This window comes from Anticarsia gemmatalis, chromosome Z (genome assembly GCF_050436995.1).
Source record: "Anticarsia gemmatalis isolate Benzon Research Colony breed Stoneville strain chromosome Z, ilAntGemm2 primary, whole genome shotgun sequence".
NCBI lineage: Eukaryota > Metazoa > Arthropoda > Insecta > Lepidoptera > Erebidae > Anticarsia > Anticarsia gemmatalis.
Genome location: NC_134776.1, coordinates 5,929,998 through 5,948,984, shown reverse-complemented (window position 1 = coordinate 5,948,984; position 18,987 = coordinate 5,929,998). Strand labels below are relative to the sequence as shown.

At 38.2% G+C, this 18,987-nt stretch overlaps 2 protein-coding genes across 3 annotated transcripts in view; both read left to right on the top strand.

Moving 5' to 3' along the window:
• hiw (MYC binding protein highwire) overlaps window positions 1–3,594 on the top strand; it is a 115,800-nt gene extending 112,206 nt beyond the window's left edge. The window contains exon 74 of the mRNA XM_076134814.1: window positions 199–3,594. Within this exon, the coding sequence (XP_075990929.1) occupies window positions 199–320 (122 nt within the window). The 3' untranslated portion in view covers window positions 321–3,594. The remainder of the gene's footprint in view (window positions 1–198) is intronic.
• A 4,037-nt stretch (window positions 3,595–7,631) lies between these two features.
• Window positions 7,632–17,664, top strand: LOC142986359 (sodium- and chloride-dependent neutral and basic amino acid transporter B(0+)-like). 2 transcript variants are annotated; one of them, XM_076134817.1, is made up of 11 exons: window positions 7,632–7,831; window positions 8,479–8,719; window positions 9,271–9,413; window positions 12,198–12,238; window positions 12,460–12,552; window positions 12,719–12,979; window positions 13,780–13,984; window positions 14,355–14,571; window positions 15,034–15,299; window positions 17,167–17,282; window positions 17,354–17,493. In XM_076134817.1, exons 1-11 carry the CDS (start codon window positions 7,808–7,810, stop codon window positions 17,361–17,363), a joined length of 1,617 nt encoding a protein of 538 aa, XP_075990932.1. In that variant the 5' UTR covers window positions 7,632–7,807; the 3' UTR covers window positions 17,364–17,493. The 2 variants fall into 2 exon arrangements, with proteins under 2 accessions (XP_075990932.1, XP_075990931.1); XM_076134816.1 differs by having other exon boundaries at window positions 17,167–17,664.
• Window positions 17,665–18,987: the final 1,323 nt, after the last annotated feature.

Here is an 18,987-nt window from a genome sequence, read left to right as displayed (position 1 = left end):
ATTTAATTGTGAAAGAACTGACAAATTAAATGTTCTAATTAGAAAGAAACAATTAATGCCTTTTTATAGACTATTGGTTAGGTAAAACAGCAGTTAAAAATTATAGATGCATTTCCAGAATTGGTGAAATATTGAAACAAAATAGTGGCAGGTGTCTTATATAACGATATATTCAGAAGTTTTAACGTATAATTCCAGGTCCGAAAGGTGAGCAGCTGCCAGGCTCCGCGGAGGAGTGTCCCCTACACGTGCAGCACCCGCCAACGGGCGAGGAGTTCGCGCTCGGCTGCGGCGTGTGTCGCCACGCACAGGCTTTCTGAATGAAGGAGTGCGCCATCGGCGTCTTCCCACATTAGACCCATGGCGTATATTACACCCTATTGTGACCACAGTGGTGTGATCCTGCAACTTGTATGGTATCTGATACGGCTGAATTGACGCGACGATTTTTTGTTTTCTTCAGTAGCATAGGTTTTGCCCAGGTTGAACTCAGGTCTGGTTTCATGAACTCCAGTCGTATCATATATTAATTCAATCGTTTTATTAGACGTCGTTACTTCAAATATTTTTCGAAAACGAAAATGTGCTTGATGCTAAACGATCTTAAGAAGCTATTTTGTAGGCGCGGTCTAACAAAACGTTTGGCTTGTCTCGTTGCCACACCACTGCATTGCTACGGAATTATACATAACCACCACTTACTGAATATTGATTATAAAAGGCTGCCTCGAAAGATGAATTGTGTTAAGTAAGGTTATCGTGTAAGGAGCTCTCACTACTGTAATGATTAATATCTAGTCTCGTTGGAATTAATTATAATGTAAATACACGACAGACTGGCAACCCGTGTTCACGATTATGATGGAAATAAATGGATAACAGAAATCTAATTCTTTTGAGACTTTTAAATGGATGAGATAAATAAAAACAAATATGATACAATCAAATACAAAATCTTCACAATACCTGCATAGACGACACGATTGAGACATTATTAATAATATACCTTGGACTTAAGACGATCTTAACATAACCACTGAATAAATTACTGAAGCAAAATACTACGACGGGTAAATTAAGTTGTGTTGAACAAGATTTAACAACAATTTATTGATAATTTACTAAAATGGTAAATGTTAAAGTATTCTCAATAAAAAATGGTATTTTAAATAATAATTCATGTTTTAGTAGACTCATGTTAAGTATAATAAGCATGAAGTAATAAATAGATAATTTGATTCTGACGATAGTTGATATCAGTTACGAAGTTCTGTGTGTTTAAGTGTCGGTTATACAATCTAAATGTTGTTTACATATAATAAGATAATCGCATCATTAATTAACCGCAGTCTAAGATATTCAATGTTTAATGTGCAATATACCTGTCTGTCCTTCGATGGTAGTTTCCGGAAAAGTCAAGCCCATGTTTTATTAGAGTAGCTGTCCTTTGTATAACTCCGGAGCTCCGGTGACAGTTAGCACTGTCCAAGTTGAAACTCAGTTTATAACACAACCGACTGTTTCTTTTTAAGAAGTTTTGTCTCTTCGTTATCCTTCATTTTACAATAAGCAATCCAAGACACGACAAGTGCTAGCCTCAACATAGCTCGAGCTTCCTACATTTAAAACCTGAATTAAATTGACTACTAAAATAATGTACTGTACTTCATCGAATTTATAAAACCGTTAACAATAATATCCTGTTACACTACAAATTAAACATGTAGATATACAAAGTGTACGTGACACTTGTTATATTTTTACGAGCACTGTATTAGTATTTCTTAGTACTTGCTTTCATTCTGATAGTCTGTTGTAAGGGCGGCGGCTGTAGTGCATAATTCATAGTTCATTTCAGTGCATAGTTGACGCCTCCAAGTGGACGAACATACAAACTAAACGTTCGGCGTACCTTTAGCGGTCTAACTGTAAATCTAATCATCGAGTTACTTTGTATCATGGGATATTCAACCACAGTTAACAATAGTTATTTTGTTTTACTATTACTTATTTATAGTTTACTAGCGTGCAATATCAAAATTAAAACTATATTTTCTGTAACTAACTATAAATAGTAGCCATAGAATATATTTTATTGTTGTTGTACAAATACTTAAGAAGTGATAATCAATAAGTCCGGGTGGAATCATCTACGTGACACTTGCCATCTGCATGCGAGGACAGTTGCGAGCCAGCGATCACGTGAACAAACCAGCAATATATAAATGAGCTTTGCTCTTTTCAATAAAATATAGTAATAATAAAATACTAGTAAAATCAGCAGGTACGCTTCGCACAGTTGCTACTCTAACCCGCGTATTTCGTTCGTCATGAAACAATATTAGTAGATACTTATCTTAGAAGCTAAGTTAATATACATTAATGCAATGAGCTGTGGTAATCTTCCGTTATCTTCCCAATATTAAATATTCGCGCGAGCTTGTCTTGATTACACAATAACGCACGTGAGCTGAAAGTTTTCGTATTGATTTTGCTACGCCACTATGTTGATGCCTAATATAGTAGCAGTTACGGTTGAACAGCTCCCGTCGAGCACAACTCCCATTTTCTGTCCAAGTTAATATTTTTAAGTATATAGCATTTTTCACGAATCCAATCGCGGGTCAATTCTAGGCGTACGAATAGGAATTGAGAAAATACGGGTGTTTTCATCATAACTTTATTATCTACCGATATTGAGGGTTAGCTCAAAGCCAGCAATAGACGTGAGTCATGGTGTTTGCTTACCGAACTCTTTTGGGAATATTGATTTTAAAATGTATGATAACGATTTCTATACACTTCACCATTTATAATCGATAACGTGACACATAATGAATAACGGCTCAAACTTTTATCTTGTAATGGGGGTTTATAATTACGCTAGCACTTCAGGAAATCTGGTCAGACTCCCTATTCCAAGTAAATTGAGCCTTAAGTTTGTCTATTTATCACTATACAAATAATTTAAAATTAGATAGTCACGATCGAATCAACACATTAAAATCGAAGAACACATGGTTCTGTGCAAACTACTTCTGCCCAATTCCATCAATATGTCCTAAGTTGACGAGCTTTTTTGTCATATTTAGTGGCCAGTCAGCTGATGGTTTCCATGTCAACACTACTATGGGGTCATTTAGTAGGAAATCATTGTTTTGATAACAACAATATTGAAATCAAGAATATTAAGTCGGGTGAGTTAACTTAGGATTCTCATAGTAACTCTGTTGGTGAGATCGGGCAGTCGTTTGTGCGCACGGCTCAGACGTTTTGTTTAAAGAATAATCGTCATGGCACTTTCTAGCTGAAGAGTTCAAAGAAATTTTATCATTTTATCACTGTGTCATTATCAGAATATATTATTGTTACATTTATACTTTTGCATATTGTGGTAGATGTCTGTCATTTATGTAATTTGTTCCGAATGCTAAACAATATCTGTTTATTGAATAACTTAACAATTGTGTCGAAAATGTTTTACTCATAAAGAACATACGCGTCAGAAAATGTGTTATCAATATTGCACTTTAGATCCTACTTCTAATGTAGTAAATTAATATAGTTGTTAAGACATTTTACAATAAAGCTTAAAAAGTGTGAACATGTTTTATTTAAACCGCTACTTTCTTATCGTTATCTTGTTGTGTGCTTTATCACAGGCAAAATAAATATCTGCTAACTATGGGTGGGTAAGGGTGGTCAAGCTGGTCAATTACTAGATCGTAGTGTAAATATATGTCAATGACAAATGATATGATATGTGTCCTGCAAAGTGAGTATTTTGTGTAACTACCGAGTTAATATATCGCAGTCAGTAACCAATAGATCTGAACAATCTGGAAACCACTGCTACTTACACAAAGCTATTCGTACAGCACAGGGAATGGGGTAAAACATCGATGGCGGGCACAAGCTGCGTTGTTCTGTACTATCGTATAAAGAATTTGCCAGTTTATTTTGCATCATAGCTAGCTGTCTATTGTGGTGATTCCTAAATCAGAAACTATTTTTCGTTTCACAAGGCATAGGTGGAAATGTACACACTTACCGGTTCCGACATTGTCCTAGGTGTATCGTATTGTATCGGTCTGATAAATATTTTATCGACATCGACTGTTCGTGTTTCTAGATTGCACTATGAGAATAAACATTGATACCTAGACGGAGGATAGCGAAACCATTTTGAGAATTAATCACCCCTATAACTGTAAATACTTACTTATAAAAGTGTCTCTATCAATGAGATGCAAATAATAATCAGGTGAGGAAAGCCATTGTGTTTGTTTTCGCTCAGCGATCGTCGCTTATTTATGACTAGGCATTAGCTGTTAAATTCTAGTTAGGTAGCACATTCTCTACGCTGTAATTTTAATGTTAATGGTACTTATAGAGAGCGTGAGCAAAATTAAATAAATGCACCGACAAATCAGGAATGTTCATTAAAACAATAATTATTTTCATTCGCTTTATATATTACACCAAAATAGACATAGAAAAGACAGTAGAAATTCATAAAAAATACGGAGTATGTAGACATTCATTGAAAAGACGAAATACGAAAAGATAGGTACAAGTACAAAACTTGTTTAATCACTTATGTCACTATCATCGCTGCTGAAGCTCTCGTCACCAGAACCTCCGCCAGATCCTCCGCGCGGCAGACCGCGGCCTCTTCCAAAGCCCACTCCAGCGGCGTGTCCACGTCCCAGCACAAGCTCCGCTCCGTGACGATAGAAATACGCGCGTCCACGGGATGGTTCATGACCATGTTCATCGCCGAGGCCGGGGGCTATCCCAGCGCCGCGTCCAAGGACTAGACCACGAGCTCGTCCGCGGCCGCGTCCAAGAGTCAGTCTCAGAGCTAGGAGATCGCTAATTCCAGGGGATGGCTCAGGGCCATGTTCATCGCCGAGTTCAGGAGCTATCCCGGCGCCCCGTCCACGGACTAGACCACGAGCTAGTCCGCGGCAGCGTGCAAAAGCCACTCTCGGGCGTACGAGAGTGCCGCGAGGCTCCGTGCCACTCTCCTCGGCAAGTTCAGACGGGGCTGGCATTAGGACACCACGACCGCGTGCACATCCGCTACCTCGACCATGACTCAGCCTCAGGGCTACGAGATCGGCGATTCCGGGGGATGGCTCAGGGCCATGTTCATCGCCGAGTTCAGAGGCTATCCCGGCGCCCCGTCCACGGACTAGACCACGAGCTAGTCCGCGGTAGCGTGCATAAGCCAGTCTCAGGCGTACGAGAGTGCCGCGAGGCTCCGTGCCACTCTCCTCGGCAAGTTCAGACGGGCCTGGCATTAGGTCACCACGTCCGCGGGCGGGTCCGGGACCTCGTCCACGGCCCAGTAAAACAAGTGCTCCATCGCCACGTTCGTGGGCTGATTCGTGGGTTGGTTCGTCAGGGAATCCAAACCCTATTCCAGCGCCGCCTCCACCGGGTCGTCCACGGCCCGTTGCAAGGCCTATTCTATCGCCGCGTCCTCGGGCAGCTCCATCGCCGCGTCCATGGCCTCGACCACGCCCGGTCACACCACCGCCGCGGGAGCGACGTTCCATACACAAATAGTTGTTAGGCGGAAACCCCTGCACCATCTCGTCCAGGTCAGCCTCCTCCGGCAATAGAATGTGCCTAATTCTACTTCCACGAATAACCATATAAGCCAATTCGACTTTGTTTCTATTACTGTACGTTAAATTTACGGTGTGCAATACAACATTCATTTGGCCATCGACGCGCATTATGGTGCCGTGCACCAAATAATCATTTTTTAACTCAATCGTAACTGTAGCTCCGCGGAACTGGTCCAGAAATGGAGTAAGATCCATTTGTACGACTATTCTATTATATTTCTTTTAATTTACTCTCTACTAATGGTTAACATAGATGTAACCTTAAATTTCACGAACACTCGACACGTCCATGATGAATGTGGCTCGCCGAGAGTAATCGCGCATTGCAATATTGATTTTGCTAGAACGAGTCAAATGCACATTGACGGTATCTCTCCTCTCACTGCCTCCGTAGCGCGGTCGGTAATGTATCTGACTGGTAACAACAAGGTCTCGAGTTCAAATCCCAATTCTGGCAAAGTAATTTTTTTATTGATGTTTTCTACTTTTTATTAGAGTTTTTCTTTTTTTAACCATGAAAAGTCAAATTTTAAGAACTTGAAACTTTAATTTCTCTACTTTTACTCATGTTTGATATTTAAAAAATAATGACGCACACGAATAAGATTAATTATTCTGATAGTTAAAATCGGAAGTTAACAAAGTGAGGGTCGGGCCACGGGAATGTGGAGTTCCGTATAAATTTGCTTATCACAAAAATACCGTCTAAGAAAGGGGCTTTTTCATTGCTGCGGATTATGTTTAGGTGACAGGCCATAGGCACATAGACTCACATTAGTTATCTTTTCAAGAAATAATTAAATATATAAATGTTTAGTAAATTGTATAATTTTAAAAGCTTAGCCAGCCGGCCAACCATTATCAATATTAGTAAAAAAATTCGTATTTTATAAGTTGGTCGCCAATTTCTCGTAAACTTGTACCTAAAACATAAATAACTGTCAATATTTCGCTTTCTTTTATATGAAATGGCGTGAATGTTTCAACCCGCCCAGGAATAACTGATTTTATTTGCACACTTGACTCTTAAAAAATCCTGTAATATTTTAAACGTTTTGTCACTCATTACAATCACACACAGCATGTTAGTACACACGGGCGAAGCGACGGACTTTCCGACCTGTCTATACTAGTATTACTACGAAATCCTAACAATTGTCTTAGAATACAGCGGCACTGAAGCAAAGAGACGGTAATTGAAAACCTTTGTCCTAATTAGTATTTATTATGACAAAGTTTCGTTCAATTACATTGTTTTGTCGGCGACATTTACTCTCATACATTCATACAAACAATCACGCCTTTCTCTCAGAGGGTTAGGCAGAGACCAATCAACTGAGTGCTACGATCCCTAGAAACTTAATAGTAATACTGATTTGAAAGTTTGATACTTAGCTATTTAGTTCCGACGACAATTACGTAAGAATTTAAATAAAATTGATCAAACTAACATTAAGAACGGACTGTTGTACCCAATGTTGTTTCCAGGTGAGAGAACTTTTCAATGGTTTGTTAGTACACTGTTAACACTGTACAAGTTCCAAGTTTATATAAGACGCCTAATATTACCATCTCTATCATTACTTTAACCTCCCTGCGAACAGGCAGGACCTCGCCCGCCTGGTCCCAGAGTGGTTAAAGCAAATCTTGTCCAGTCTTTAGCGGGGATGGAATATTAGTCGTTTCGTTTGCAAATTTATGGAAGAAAGATGGAATACCTTTTCCAATGTTAATCTCTGCCAACATTCAGTTAGATAATGAGTATTTACCTTAAGATCTACACACAAAAGGTCAGTTTTTATAAATAGTAAATAGCCATTGTAGCATTGTATAAATATCTATTATTGATTTGTAAATTCCTGTACGTGAGTCAAAGGCATCTTGATTGTAAAGACGCTACTTGGTCGCTGCTCGAACTGCGATAACAACAAATAGCACATTCGGAGTCCACTTGAGAGTGTGTGTCGCGTTGATAACTCGCCTTCACAGATCGATTCTGTCCTCAAATAGATATGGTATATTATCTCCAGGTTATCTAGAGCGTTGCAAAATCTTGTATCGCCAGCTCTGGTGCAGTGTTATTATGTCAACAGTGATGATATCGAACAAAACGTAGCCGTGCTCTGTTATGTGGAAATAACGGTTACACGAAATACTTTTGGATTAGGATGTTTGAATCCTATAAGTTAAAGGTGAGTCTTTTTATTGTTTATATGTTATGTGCTTTAATTTTTGCTGCTATATAATACAAATTGAGCACGGTCACTCTTAGAACAACTGTATAATCTATCAAGGTTTTCGATTACCTTAGTAAGTAGGTACATATTAAAATAACGTGTACTTATTCAAAATCGGTTACATTTTGATAACACGTATGAAGTATGTAAACAAGTAAAATGCCACGGGGACCTTACCATTGCTGTATACAAACGATCTTTGTGATTTAAGACGTATTAATTAAATACAGATATCGTTTCAAATTAACATTGTCATTCGTTTACGATATGTGATAAATGTCTATTATTGTGCATGTTACTGCTAAGTGCGGTAAATTTAAAGATTTATAAATACATTTTCGTGAAAGTCCGTGATATGTGTAATTGCCTTCTAGACCCGATTAATACCGCTATTTACTATAGAGAATAGACTTTACCTAAATGTTGTACAATTAATAAATAAGCAAATCCTTAGAGATCAATCTATCAATCGTATGTACACAAATCCGGCGCGTGCGCCTGTAAAGAACGTGTGGATGTCGTAATGTTCTAGCTGAATGGGCTTTCCTCTGTGGTAACGTGTGGCCAACGTCCTGGGGCTGATATAGCGCATTTAATTTCAGGAATGGATGAACTGGCGGCTGGTTAGAGCACACTTATGCACGACAGCGGTGGCGGTGAGCCTGAACGCGAGCTGGCGAACCCCTCGTGGAGCGTTCACCCACGGCGGAGTGCAGTACGGGCTGGCTGTCACGGCTGCTATGATCGGTGTCGCGCTTCCACTGTCCCTGCTGCAGCTAGCCGTGGGACAACTCAGCCAACAAGATCCCGTGGGGGTATGGAGAGCGGTGCCTTTCTTTAAAGGTTAAACATTCCTTCATATGGTTGTATGGCTATAGTATTATTTGCGCGGTTTCATGTTTATCGTTCGATGTTGTTCTCATAAGAACCGTTACCAATTAATATGAGTTGTACTCCAACAATGGAAGAATTGATTGTCGATCGTAGTTAGTCATTGAGATGGACCGATAATATCTTTAAAGTCAAGTCAAACTAAATGTATAATGTTCATTACTAATTATAATTGATACTTAAAGTTATTATTATTAAACACTAGCTGACCCGCGCAACTTCGCTTGCGTCACCTAAGAGAATGGGTCAAAATTTTCCCCGTTTTTGTAACATGTTTCGGTGCTTCTCCGCTCCTAATGACCGTAGCGTGATGTTATATAGCCTATAGCCTTCCTCGATAAATAGGCTATCTAACACTGAAAGATTTTTTCAAATCGGACCAGTAGTTCCTGAGATTAGCGTGTTCAAACAAACAAACAAACAAACAATCAAACAAACAAACAAACTCTTCAGCTTTATTATATTAGTTTAGATTCTCTTCAGGAAAGCCATTTTTATTTCAGGTGTGGGATATCTGAGACTGCTCATTTCATTCTTGAGCGCCGTTTACTCAATGATCTTCCTATCATTGACGACATCCTACTTTCTCTTCACCATCAGCAACTCGTTGCCGTTCTGGGGCTGCATCGACCTGGTGCTTAACGAAGTAAGTATGGTTACCTATGCCTTATTGTGTAATAACACCACAAATAATCTCTTTAAATCTCATTGTATTGAACACGTAGATAGGGACTGCGAAATTTGTAATGAATAAATGCATATTCAAAAGATACGTAAAGATATAATTTATAAAAGAATAATGTATTTAGATCTGCATGCTTCGGTAAAGTTCATGCTGCTAAGCGACCACTAGTTGATTTAAAACTGCTGAGAGTTATTGCCAAAAGATAGCACTTAAATGTTAGTCACTTAAACACGAATGGGTACTAAAAGTTACTGCTAAAATATGGCTCCTGAAAAGTGCACAAACGAGAATGTTTGAAAGAATGTTTTGAACTTAGCTATAGTACAACTGCTAGCGAGACTTCTACGATTCACAATATTTTATTATTTTATTAACTTGATAGCTAAGCATTTGATCTATTCAATTATCTAGATAGTTAGTCTTCTATTCTTTATAGAATAACTTTATTATTCGACAACTGGATTCCGGTATATAAACAAGCGTATTTGCGTTTAAAACTACGTTGAATATACAGGGTGTAAACGACGGTTAACCGAAAACTTCAGTGTTAATTTTGTGACACTAAATGCGCGAAATTTACTTCAACCATTTTTCTCGGAAATGATTGGTTCCCGAGTTAGTCATTTTTGAGCATTCAATGTATAGTGAACAACGCGATATATCTCCGCGCATGCCTACGAGATTTCTGGCGGCGGCGGCGCGCTGAGCGACGACATGTCGCGACGCGTCGTAGGTATCAAAATCAAAATCAAATCATTTATTCATTTAGGTCAAATGTTGACACTTACGATAGTCGTTACAATTACTGAATCTACCACTAGCTCGGAAAGGGGGTAGAGCCTTATGAGAAGAGCTAGCGAGAAACTCACGGCCACTCTTTTCAGTCGCCAAAAGTTTTACAATGTGGTTGATACAATAATTGATCATGCGAGGAGCTGCCAACAATCAGCGGTACGTACGCGTACCACCACGTCTATGCGCTCACTAGTATGTATTATTAGATAACAATCTCATGTATCGTTTATGGTAGGTATCGTAAGTACGCTCGTATGTTACAATAGCTCATAGTAAAATTGTAAGTAGGTAGATATCTACTTGGCTTACGTGAAATCAAACAATAATAGCAAAATGTAACCAATAATAAGAAAGTGCTATAACGAATTGTTATCAATGTCTATCAACACGCAAATACCTGGTGTATGGCGAGAGTTTGAGTAGGTACCTTTGGATCCGGACGTACAGGTGCTGAGCACGCCGTGCACTTCCACGTGCTTCACCATACATAGCACATCAACATTTCTTCCTATTTACGAACACAACTGCACTTCGAAAACAATAACAACAAAAATAATAACAATAAAAACACTAACAACTCAAAACCGAAACAATAACAAGTAATAATAAACAACAGTTCACACACGACACGACGAATAGGACATAACGAACGACACCGGTGAAGAGCTTCCGTCTTCCGCGAGCGAATTGCTCGAACTATCAAAGAGAGCCGCCGGCGCGGGCGCCTCTCCGCTCACTCGCACCGCCCCTCGCCCGCGCCACCCGCTCCCTCCGCGCCGTCCGCGCGCGCGCCGCCGATTTGGTGACGAGCGATGAGTTAGGATCCCAGCGAGAGATCAGATTGAATAAAATATTGATGTGGCATTAGGTACTATTTTTACTTGTCACAGTTGTTACTCGTTGCATTGTAGTTTTATTCAAATACCGAATAACATTACAAACATTATTGATGTAAGTTTAAAATACCTACTTTGATATTTAATAACATAAAATCAGATTAAAGTAAATAAAATAAACACGAAACGTTTATTTAATTAAACCATAAAAAATGTAAGTACATAACAATGATAACAATCAATATCCATTAATATTCTTATCAGAGAAACTAACTTATCATAATTCATTATCCCCGGAGAATTACTTAGCATTCATTTTGTCGCATCCCATCTATGTAACATCCACGCGCGGTCGCGGCGTCACGCGTCACTACGGCCATCTACTTTTCGAGTCGCACCGCGCTTGTATGAATGAGCGTGTAAATATCGAATAGAATAATAAGTTTGCAAGAACAAAGCGACAATACTTGTTAAATTGTTTATTAGAGATTTTTATAGTGCTAAAGAATATCAATAGGATTTTTTGTCGTTCTGTATGTATTTGTACGTGTAATAATAATAAGATATCACACATTTTAAATCTTATTAATGTACCTTTTATCGGAGAGCGGGATAATTATGTCATTTTCATTTTTAACGTAGAAGAACAAATACTAAGTAACGCTGCATACTAGTGAGAGTGAGGCTGACAGCTGTGTGCGTAATCGTGTCTGTGTGGCGCGCGTAGGTACGTCGACCGTCGCGGCCGGCCGCCGCCGGCGCGGTGTCGTTGGCCGCGGACAGCTGATAGCGAATTTATACGTTGTTTTAATCCATTGCTGTTTTTTGTGAAAAACAGTAATATGACGGATTTTTTCTCATATTCATGTTGCACTGTGTAGTATTAACGAAATAATACCGAAAAAAAATAAAAAAAACGCATAAAAAATCGGAAAAATCATGAAAAAAGCGATGAAAATTTTCAACGCCATAAGCACCAGAATCATGTCTAGAATCATTTTTTTTTCGTTTTCGGTAGCCTGTCTGTTACACCCTGTATACATAATATACATATATAATATATTTTAGGTAATAGTTTAAATTGTTAGCTAATTCGCATTTTGATGGTTTTCAGGATGAATATGTGAGTTCACTCAACGCATCTGCATGTCTCAAGTAAGTTTTAATTATCAATTAACCTAACTTTTTAGTTGAGCTTGACTTAGAACTTAGGTACATATATTGAGCATAGTTAAAACTTTTATCGTCTTAGCGGTGTTTCAAAGATTCTAGTAACTTTCTTTCCTATTAACAGCATAATTAATAACTATATATTAAACATGTATCTTGTAAGGCTTTTTTTGCTGTTACTTATATCTTTTATCGTTGGTTTGCAGAGAGACGTTCATGGCACCTGTTAGCGAAAAGCCGGAGTATTACCTAGCAGTAGCGTTGATTGTTTTAGTATTATGGATCATTTTTCCTTTTATGTAAGTACTTAACAAACATAAATTGATTAAACTACGGCTTGAGATTTTCAAGGATGTCAATACGTGTTGTGTTAATCCACGAAACCATGTAAAGCTGTAAGCTACCGGGCACATTTTCCAGATATTATATAAACTTCCGATTTTTTTGGTAACTGTTCATTTCCAGTTTTTACAATCCGGTAAAATTAATGAAACGGATACTGTACGTGTTGGGGCCGGCTGTGATCATTCTCGCTGTAGTCACAGTGTCGTGTGTCGGGAACAAGGGCAACTTGGCCTATTTCATACAGGCGAGCGACTGGCGCAACTTTGTGGAGCCTGGCATTTGGCACAGTGCGCTCATACAAGCGCTACTCACCACACAGATCGCTGGTGGCTACCTCATATCTGCGGGAGACGCTGTTTATGTTAATACGAATGTACAATGGTGAGTAATGCTTAACATGATAATGCCCTGCAGGCTACAAAAGTCTTAACTCAACTATACTAAAAAACGTTTATTACATACCAATAAATGCCAGTTACAGAATAAAAGTTTTGCTTAAAACCTAGGTACTTCACAACGTAACGATAGCAAAAAGAGTTCTGGAATACAGAATCCCTATACAAACGTATCACTGTACCCTGTGCTTAAATCTCAACTTTTATAACCATTAATACAACTTTGCCACTTAACTTGCCATTGTTTATAAAATCGTTATGAACCGACTAAATTAGTTACTCAAACACCGAGGTCCCGAAACCCGCAATTTAAAAAGTTAGGAACCAATCCCCTTCTCTCGCAGGCTCATAAATCACAGGATGTGCCCATAAACTAGCTATGAACGTCAGATGAAATTGACATTCGAATCAGATGGAAGATAAACAAATAACACTTTGTGCCGACTCTAGATATTTTTGTTCGTGTTCTCGTCCCTATTTATTGACTAAAATGGAGGCAGTAAGTGGCAGTAACTGCAAGTTAATTCTGTTGGATTTTACACGATACGTGTTTGACGGTAAGTTTTTACTTAGCTGGAAACTTATTACTACTACTTACTAAACAGTTTTACTACTTATTTGGAAAGGAGTTTATTGCCAATTTAAGTTTAATAACTAAACCCCGGTTTAGTTAATTTTCAGTTATTGTTAATTAATAATAATGTTTATTTGTCTAACAACAATATGCCTGAGAAGAGACTACTAAAATAAGTATTTGAAGCTAAATATTTGCTAATCAATTTCCAGGACAGCTTTGGCGTTCGTAGGAGCGAATATAATATCCACCTGGGTGGGTCTATTGTTTTGGTACGCGATTAGCGGCGCGGACAAGGACACAGGCGTGTTCGCAGTTCTGATTGAAGCGTACAAAGTTGGCGAGGAGCCCGCCACTGACCTCAGCTGGCCTCTTATCATGTTCCTCATTTTAATACTCTCGGGATTCATCTCAATGGTAAGCTTAGCAAGTGTTTTAATAACTTTCGGAAAATAACAACAAATATAGATCACTAAGACATCGAGGAAAAGTTACCACAGTACCTACTTGGCTTCGAGTAAAATTTTTGGAGCCAGTATTAGGCAAGATAGTCAAAAAATTTAACGCATTCAAAAGTTTTCGTAGAGCAAAACATATTACTTTATATAAATATTATCATCGTGATATGGTTATTGGTTACCCTTTCGCGCAAAACATGATATGAATGGATTTTGTTAAAACTCACGACACTTTATGACTTGGATTAAGAAAACTGACATAAAATCGAATCATGAGGGTAAGGATTTCTATGAAATTTTTCTGTACCAAATTCTTTCGCATATTTCAGCTGTCTCTCCTGTTCCCGATCTACGACCGTTTCCGTCGCATCGGCGGTTTGCGCTGGCGCCTGGTGTCCGTGGCCGGGTCACTGGTGGGGGCGGGCGTGAGCCTCGGAGTATTGGCTCTACGCATGGACGCCATCACCGTGCTTGATGACTACGTACTCCCAATGCTCGTCAGCTTCGCCACCTTGCTTGAGATACTCGCATTCGTCTTTTTGTATGGTAAGATGCTAGTATTATTTTAGCAACTAATTTGTCTCGATCACAATGATGCACCTATATACAAGACAAGAGCTCGATTGATAAGACCGGCGGCTAACGTTCAGTGTGCATCCATCTTTTTGTTTCGTCGTTTCTTCGAATATCCCGGACTGCTTACTAGTTGACTAAGGTTTACGGGTGACTGGACGGGCAATTACAAGTGGATACCACGCACTCTTACTAGATTTTATTTCAATTAGACCCAGTACGAAAACTATTTGGTATATTGACTTGTCATAACACAGATCGTTATTAAAGAAACATTTTTTTGTCGATAACTGAGCAGTTAAAATAAAACGCGAAAACACAAATATCTCAACAATTAATAAAATGTTGTCTATGACAATAACACGGTATAAGCAAACACAATTAAATAAACCGGGTTTTTTACACGCTAATAACATTTTATGTTAAAAATTCCAGGATGGAAAGCTTTAGTAGAAGACGTGGAGTTCCTAACTGGTAACGAGTTGGCGAAGTGTTGGGTGCTAGGCTGGTGCGCGGCGCCCGGCATCATCGCACCGTTCACTCTGTGGTGGGTGACAATGTTCTACGTGCACGGCGTCAACTGGACCGAGGCGCCATGGGCCGCCCTTGGCGTGCTCCTTGCAGGGGTCCTTGCTACCGTTGTGTTCCTGATCTTCGCCGGCGTGGCCGTCGCGAGACAAGTTCAGTACGATGTCATAGCGGTAAGAATTACGATGGTTGCGCACGAACGTCTTATGGCTTGTTTGATTAATTTAATCTTTTTATGATAACTTTTAAACTTTCGTGTTGCATGAATATTATATTGTTAAATAAGGATACGGGAATTAACGCGTAAACTGCGTGTTTGCGCTAATTATCGTATTCTAATATATAACTGTTTGATTTAGTTTCTTAAGTAAAGAAGAATACAATAATATGCGCTTTTAAAATACCTTCTACGCGGAGCGTTATTGTATACTTTAAAGTTTTATAATGCTGAATTGCTGAATGCTTATAATTTTGGCGAATTATATTTGTTTAAGCATGGTTTTTATTTAAGTATTACACACATTTTAAGTGTACACACACAGTGGTCCCTAATACTTACAATTAGTTTTTGTTTTAGATGTATTTCTACAAAAAATCGATTTGTATTATTTTGTTGTGTTATATGCATGTTTTTTTATGTCGTCTGAATCTTCTTTCCTTCTTTCTCTTTTTTCTTTTTTATTATCTTATAATAATATGAAATAATTAAATTCTGCCTTGCGTTACTATTCTAAAAATAACAATTGCACCAGTTATATTTCTAGGAAACTATAATATTTACTATACCTTTATACTTTTTACTTCACCCTTAAATTAAAATAACGCAAATAATTGGCTTTTAATAGCAACATTCAGCGGACGATGATAGCACTTTAGCGCTCCTAATACTACATATTTAGAATTCGTATAATGTAAATTGTAAAGGAAACGTATCATCAGTAGATAATAGGTTCATGCTCGCGCACAACAATATGCGAATGCTAATATATTTCCCTAAGCGATCTAATATCGACGCCCCCAAGGAATAAACCGGTAATCGCAAAAATCTAATTTTACAGGAGAAATGTTTTAGTGTTTTTCAGGTATAACTTTTCTATAAAAGGTAATTATGACAACATTGTCATATGGAGGGAAAGCTAATTTTTTTTCTAATAGTTAAACATAACCTGTGAAATTATTGTATATACACAGGATTAGTAAATCGCCAAAATACATAATACCGAAAATGGTTTCAAACACTTTTAAAGGTAATGATATATTAGGATCTTCACTTATTAATATTATTCCAGCAATGTTTACTTACCGAGTTATTCTTGTGAATTTCTTAAGAATCATAGACATAATATAAGTTTACTGAATTATCGAACGTGTTTTTACATTACAGAGGGTGATTGTAATATTCAGTTACCGACTTATTACGGTGAAAAATTAATAACCATAGAAGTGTAAATAATTGTAACAGTTATCGCGTACGCCCTGTATTTGTCTCGGTGTGAGTAATGTGCATTACATGTAGCGACATGTTCTTGATTCGTCGAGCGCGGGCCAGTTAACGCCAATACATATCTTAAGGTCTCAAATGATTACTGTAATAGAGTATTACCGAAAATGTCGGCCTAAAAATTTACGAGAATAAACCCGTAATCGCGTTAGCCAGAAGAAATTAGGGAATATTTTACAGTAATATTTCTTTACCGAAATTTGGGCATATAATTTAATTTGTAATAAGGTATAGCGGTATTTTTCACGTAAATAAAAATAAAAAAGAATCCATGGAACAAACATGCCATAACGGAAATCATTGAAAATTTTGGGAGAAAAAATCTGAAAAAAATTGTATAGGTGTATTCACACCCATAGATACCGAAAATGTAATAACAATAAAAAGTCGGTAATAGTATAATACCGGTTTATTCCTTGGGGGCGTCGATATACTTTTCCTTCTGCTTTAATTATTTTGATGGTCGCAACCTTGTCTAGGATCATGTGTAGAATGTATCAGTACTTCCTGTCTTAGAGGAAACACCGCTTGTTCCGCAGAAATTGAAGTCATCGTTCAAGCCGTCTCGTCACTGGGGGCCGCGGGACCCCATCACGCATTACTACTGGCTGGCAAGACGAGAAGAGATCGAGAGAGGAAACTTGACGAGCACGAGGTATCAAAGACGACAACTGGGCCAACTGTCGGGTAGACCGAGTTTCCTCAACCTGACGAATTCTATTTCAGGAAAGGATAGTCGACGCTCGGACAAGAAACGGTCTAATTCTGATGACTGGGTGTATACAGTGTACCGCAAACAGTTGCAACGTATCGGTGAACAGAACTGTGAAAGACGAAGGAAGGCCAAGTCCCTAGACTGGACCTTCCCTAAGATGCAAGTGATCGATGAAATAGATTTGAAGGAGTTGGAACATAGCTTTCCCGTGTCAGAGTCAATTACGCCACGAGAGAGCAACCACTTGTAGTTAGAACTTAATATTGTTGATCAGTATTATTATGTAGGTAATTTATTTTTAATAATAAAGGCGTTGTTCGTCTATATCTTTTTTTATGCATAAAACAACAATAATAGTCCGGTATCCTCAACAAAAGAGCAATTAAAAGGAAAACTTTAGAATACGCCTGATAGTTTTGTGATGCTACAACTGTACGATTTATAACATGATATTATTTATTTATTTTCAAAAATTGATTGAATCATAATATACGCATAAAGAAATATTTTTAGAAAAGATAGATTTTTATCATAAGCAGATTCCCACAGCATGAAATGACAAAAATACACAATAGGAACTCTAACGAATGCAAAAAGCATTTTTTATTGAAGAAAGGCTGAGTTGCTTACACGTGGATTCGTATTTCCCCAATTTTATTTATGAGCGAAGAGAATTTCTTACAAGAACACCTTAAATGATACCTATTTACATTGGCATGGAAATACTACTGATCACCGCATTACCCAGTCACCGTAAACTACGCCGCAAATATTGAAAGCTCATCCATAATTGAGTACCATCTAGATAAGGAGGTGCACGCCAGAGGGCACGTGACCTTTGACCTTCAGCCACAGATGCCTTATTCACAGCAGGATCCACTTGCTCATGCAGACATAACGTATGCTGTGCACGCGGCCCTGATGTCATATGGTTACCTACTGGGTGGCTGACGAACCAAACTTCATGTAGCGCCGGCCTAATGAATATTTGTTTACTTCATCCGTATTGTGGTGTAGCAGCGTACTATACATATGTAATATCACGCCTGTTATCCCCGAAGGGGTAGTAAGTTGTATGAAATATACAAACGTTTCCCCATTAACAACGTCAGTCTTATTTAATATGGGCCGAGTCTATCGCCATTTACAGAGCGCGTTAAGCCATACTCCGGACTAAAATGGAGAAATAGAAAAATACTTTGCCCGATCCGCGAATCAAAAACGAGACCTCATGATCAACAATCGGATACACTACTGACCGCGCCACAGAGTAGTAGCATATATTGGATTATGGATGGACGTTTTTTTATGGTTATAGAAATAGTTTAGGTTGGTTTACTACTGTAGGCTGACAATATTATTTGTTAGCAAAGCTTAGACAGCAAAATAAAATTTAATACCGGTATTTAGTTTTTAGTGCGTTTACTAAAATAACGTAAAGTTAGAGTAGAGAAGAGTTTGATCAAATCAAAGTGATATAAACCGCGCTGACTTCCTTCATTTCAAAACTAACCAGGTTTCTCTTAGTTATCGTGGCCATCCGTTAGTATACACAATGTTTTGTAATTATAATAGAGCATAAATAGTAATTTTAGGTATAATACTTCACTACATTATGTATCGTTGCAAGATACCTAGTAATCTG

Bases quoted from the DNA above. Each gene is read 5' to 3' on its own strand.
- LOC142986359 (XM_076134816.1), top strand. From the start codon at position 7,808: ATGTTTGAATCCTATAAGTTAAAG. The intron at 7,832-8,478 runs GTGAGTCTTTTT...ATTTAATTTCAG, and splicing joins TTGAATCCTATAAGTTAAAG to GAATGGATGAACTGGCGGCT. The intron at 14,572-15,033 runs GTAAGATGCTAG...TAAAAATTCCAG, and splicing joins CGCATTCGTCTTTTTGTATG to GATGGAAAGCTTTAGTAGAA.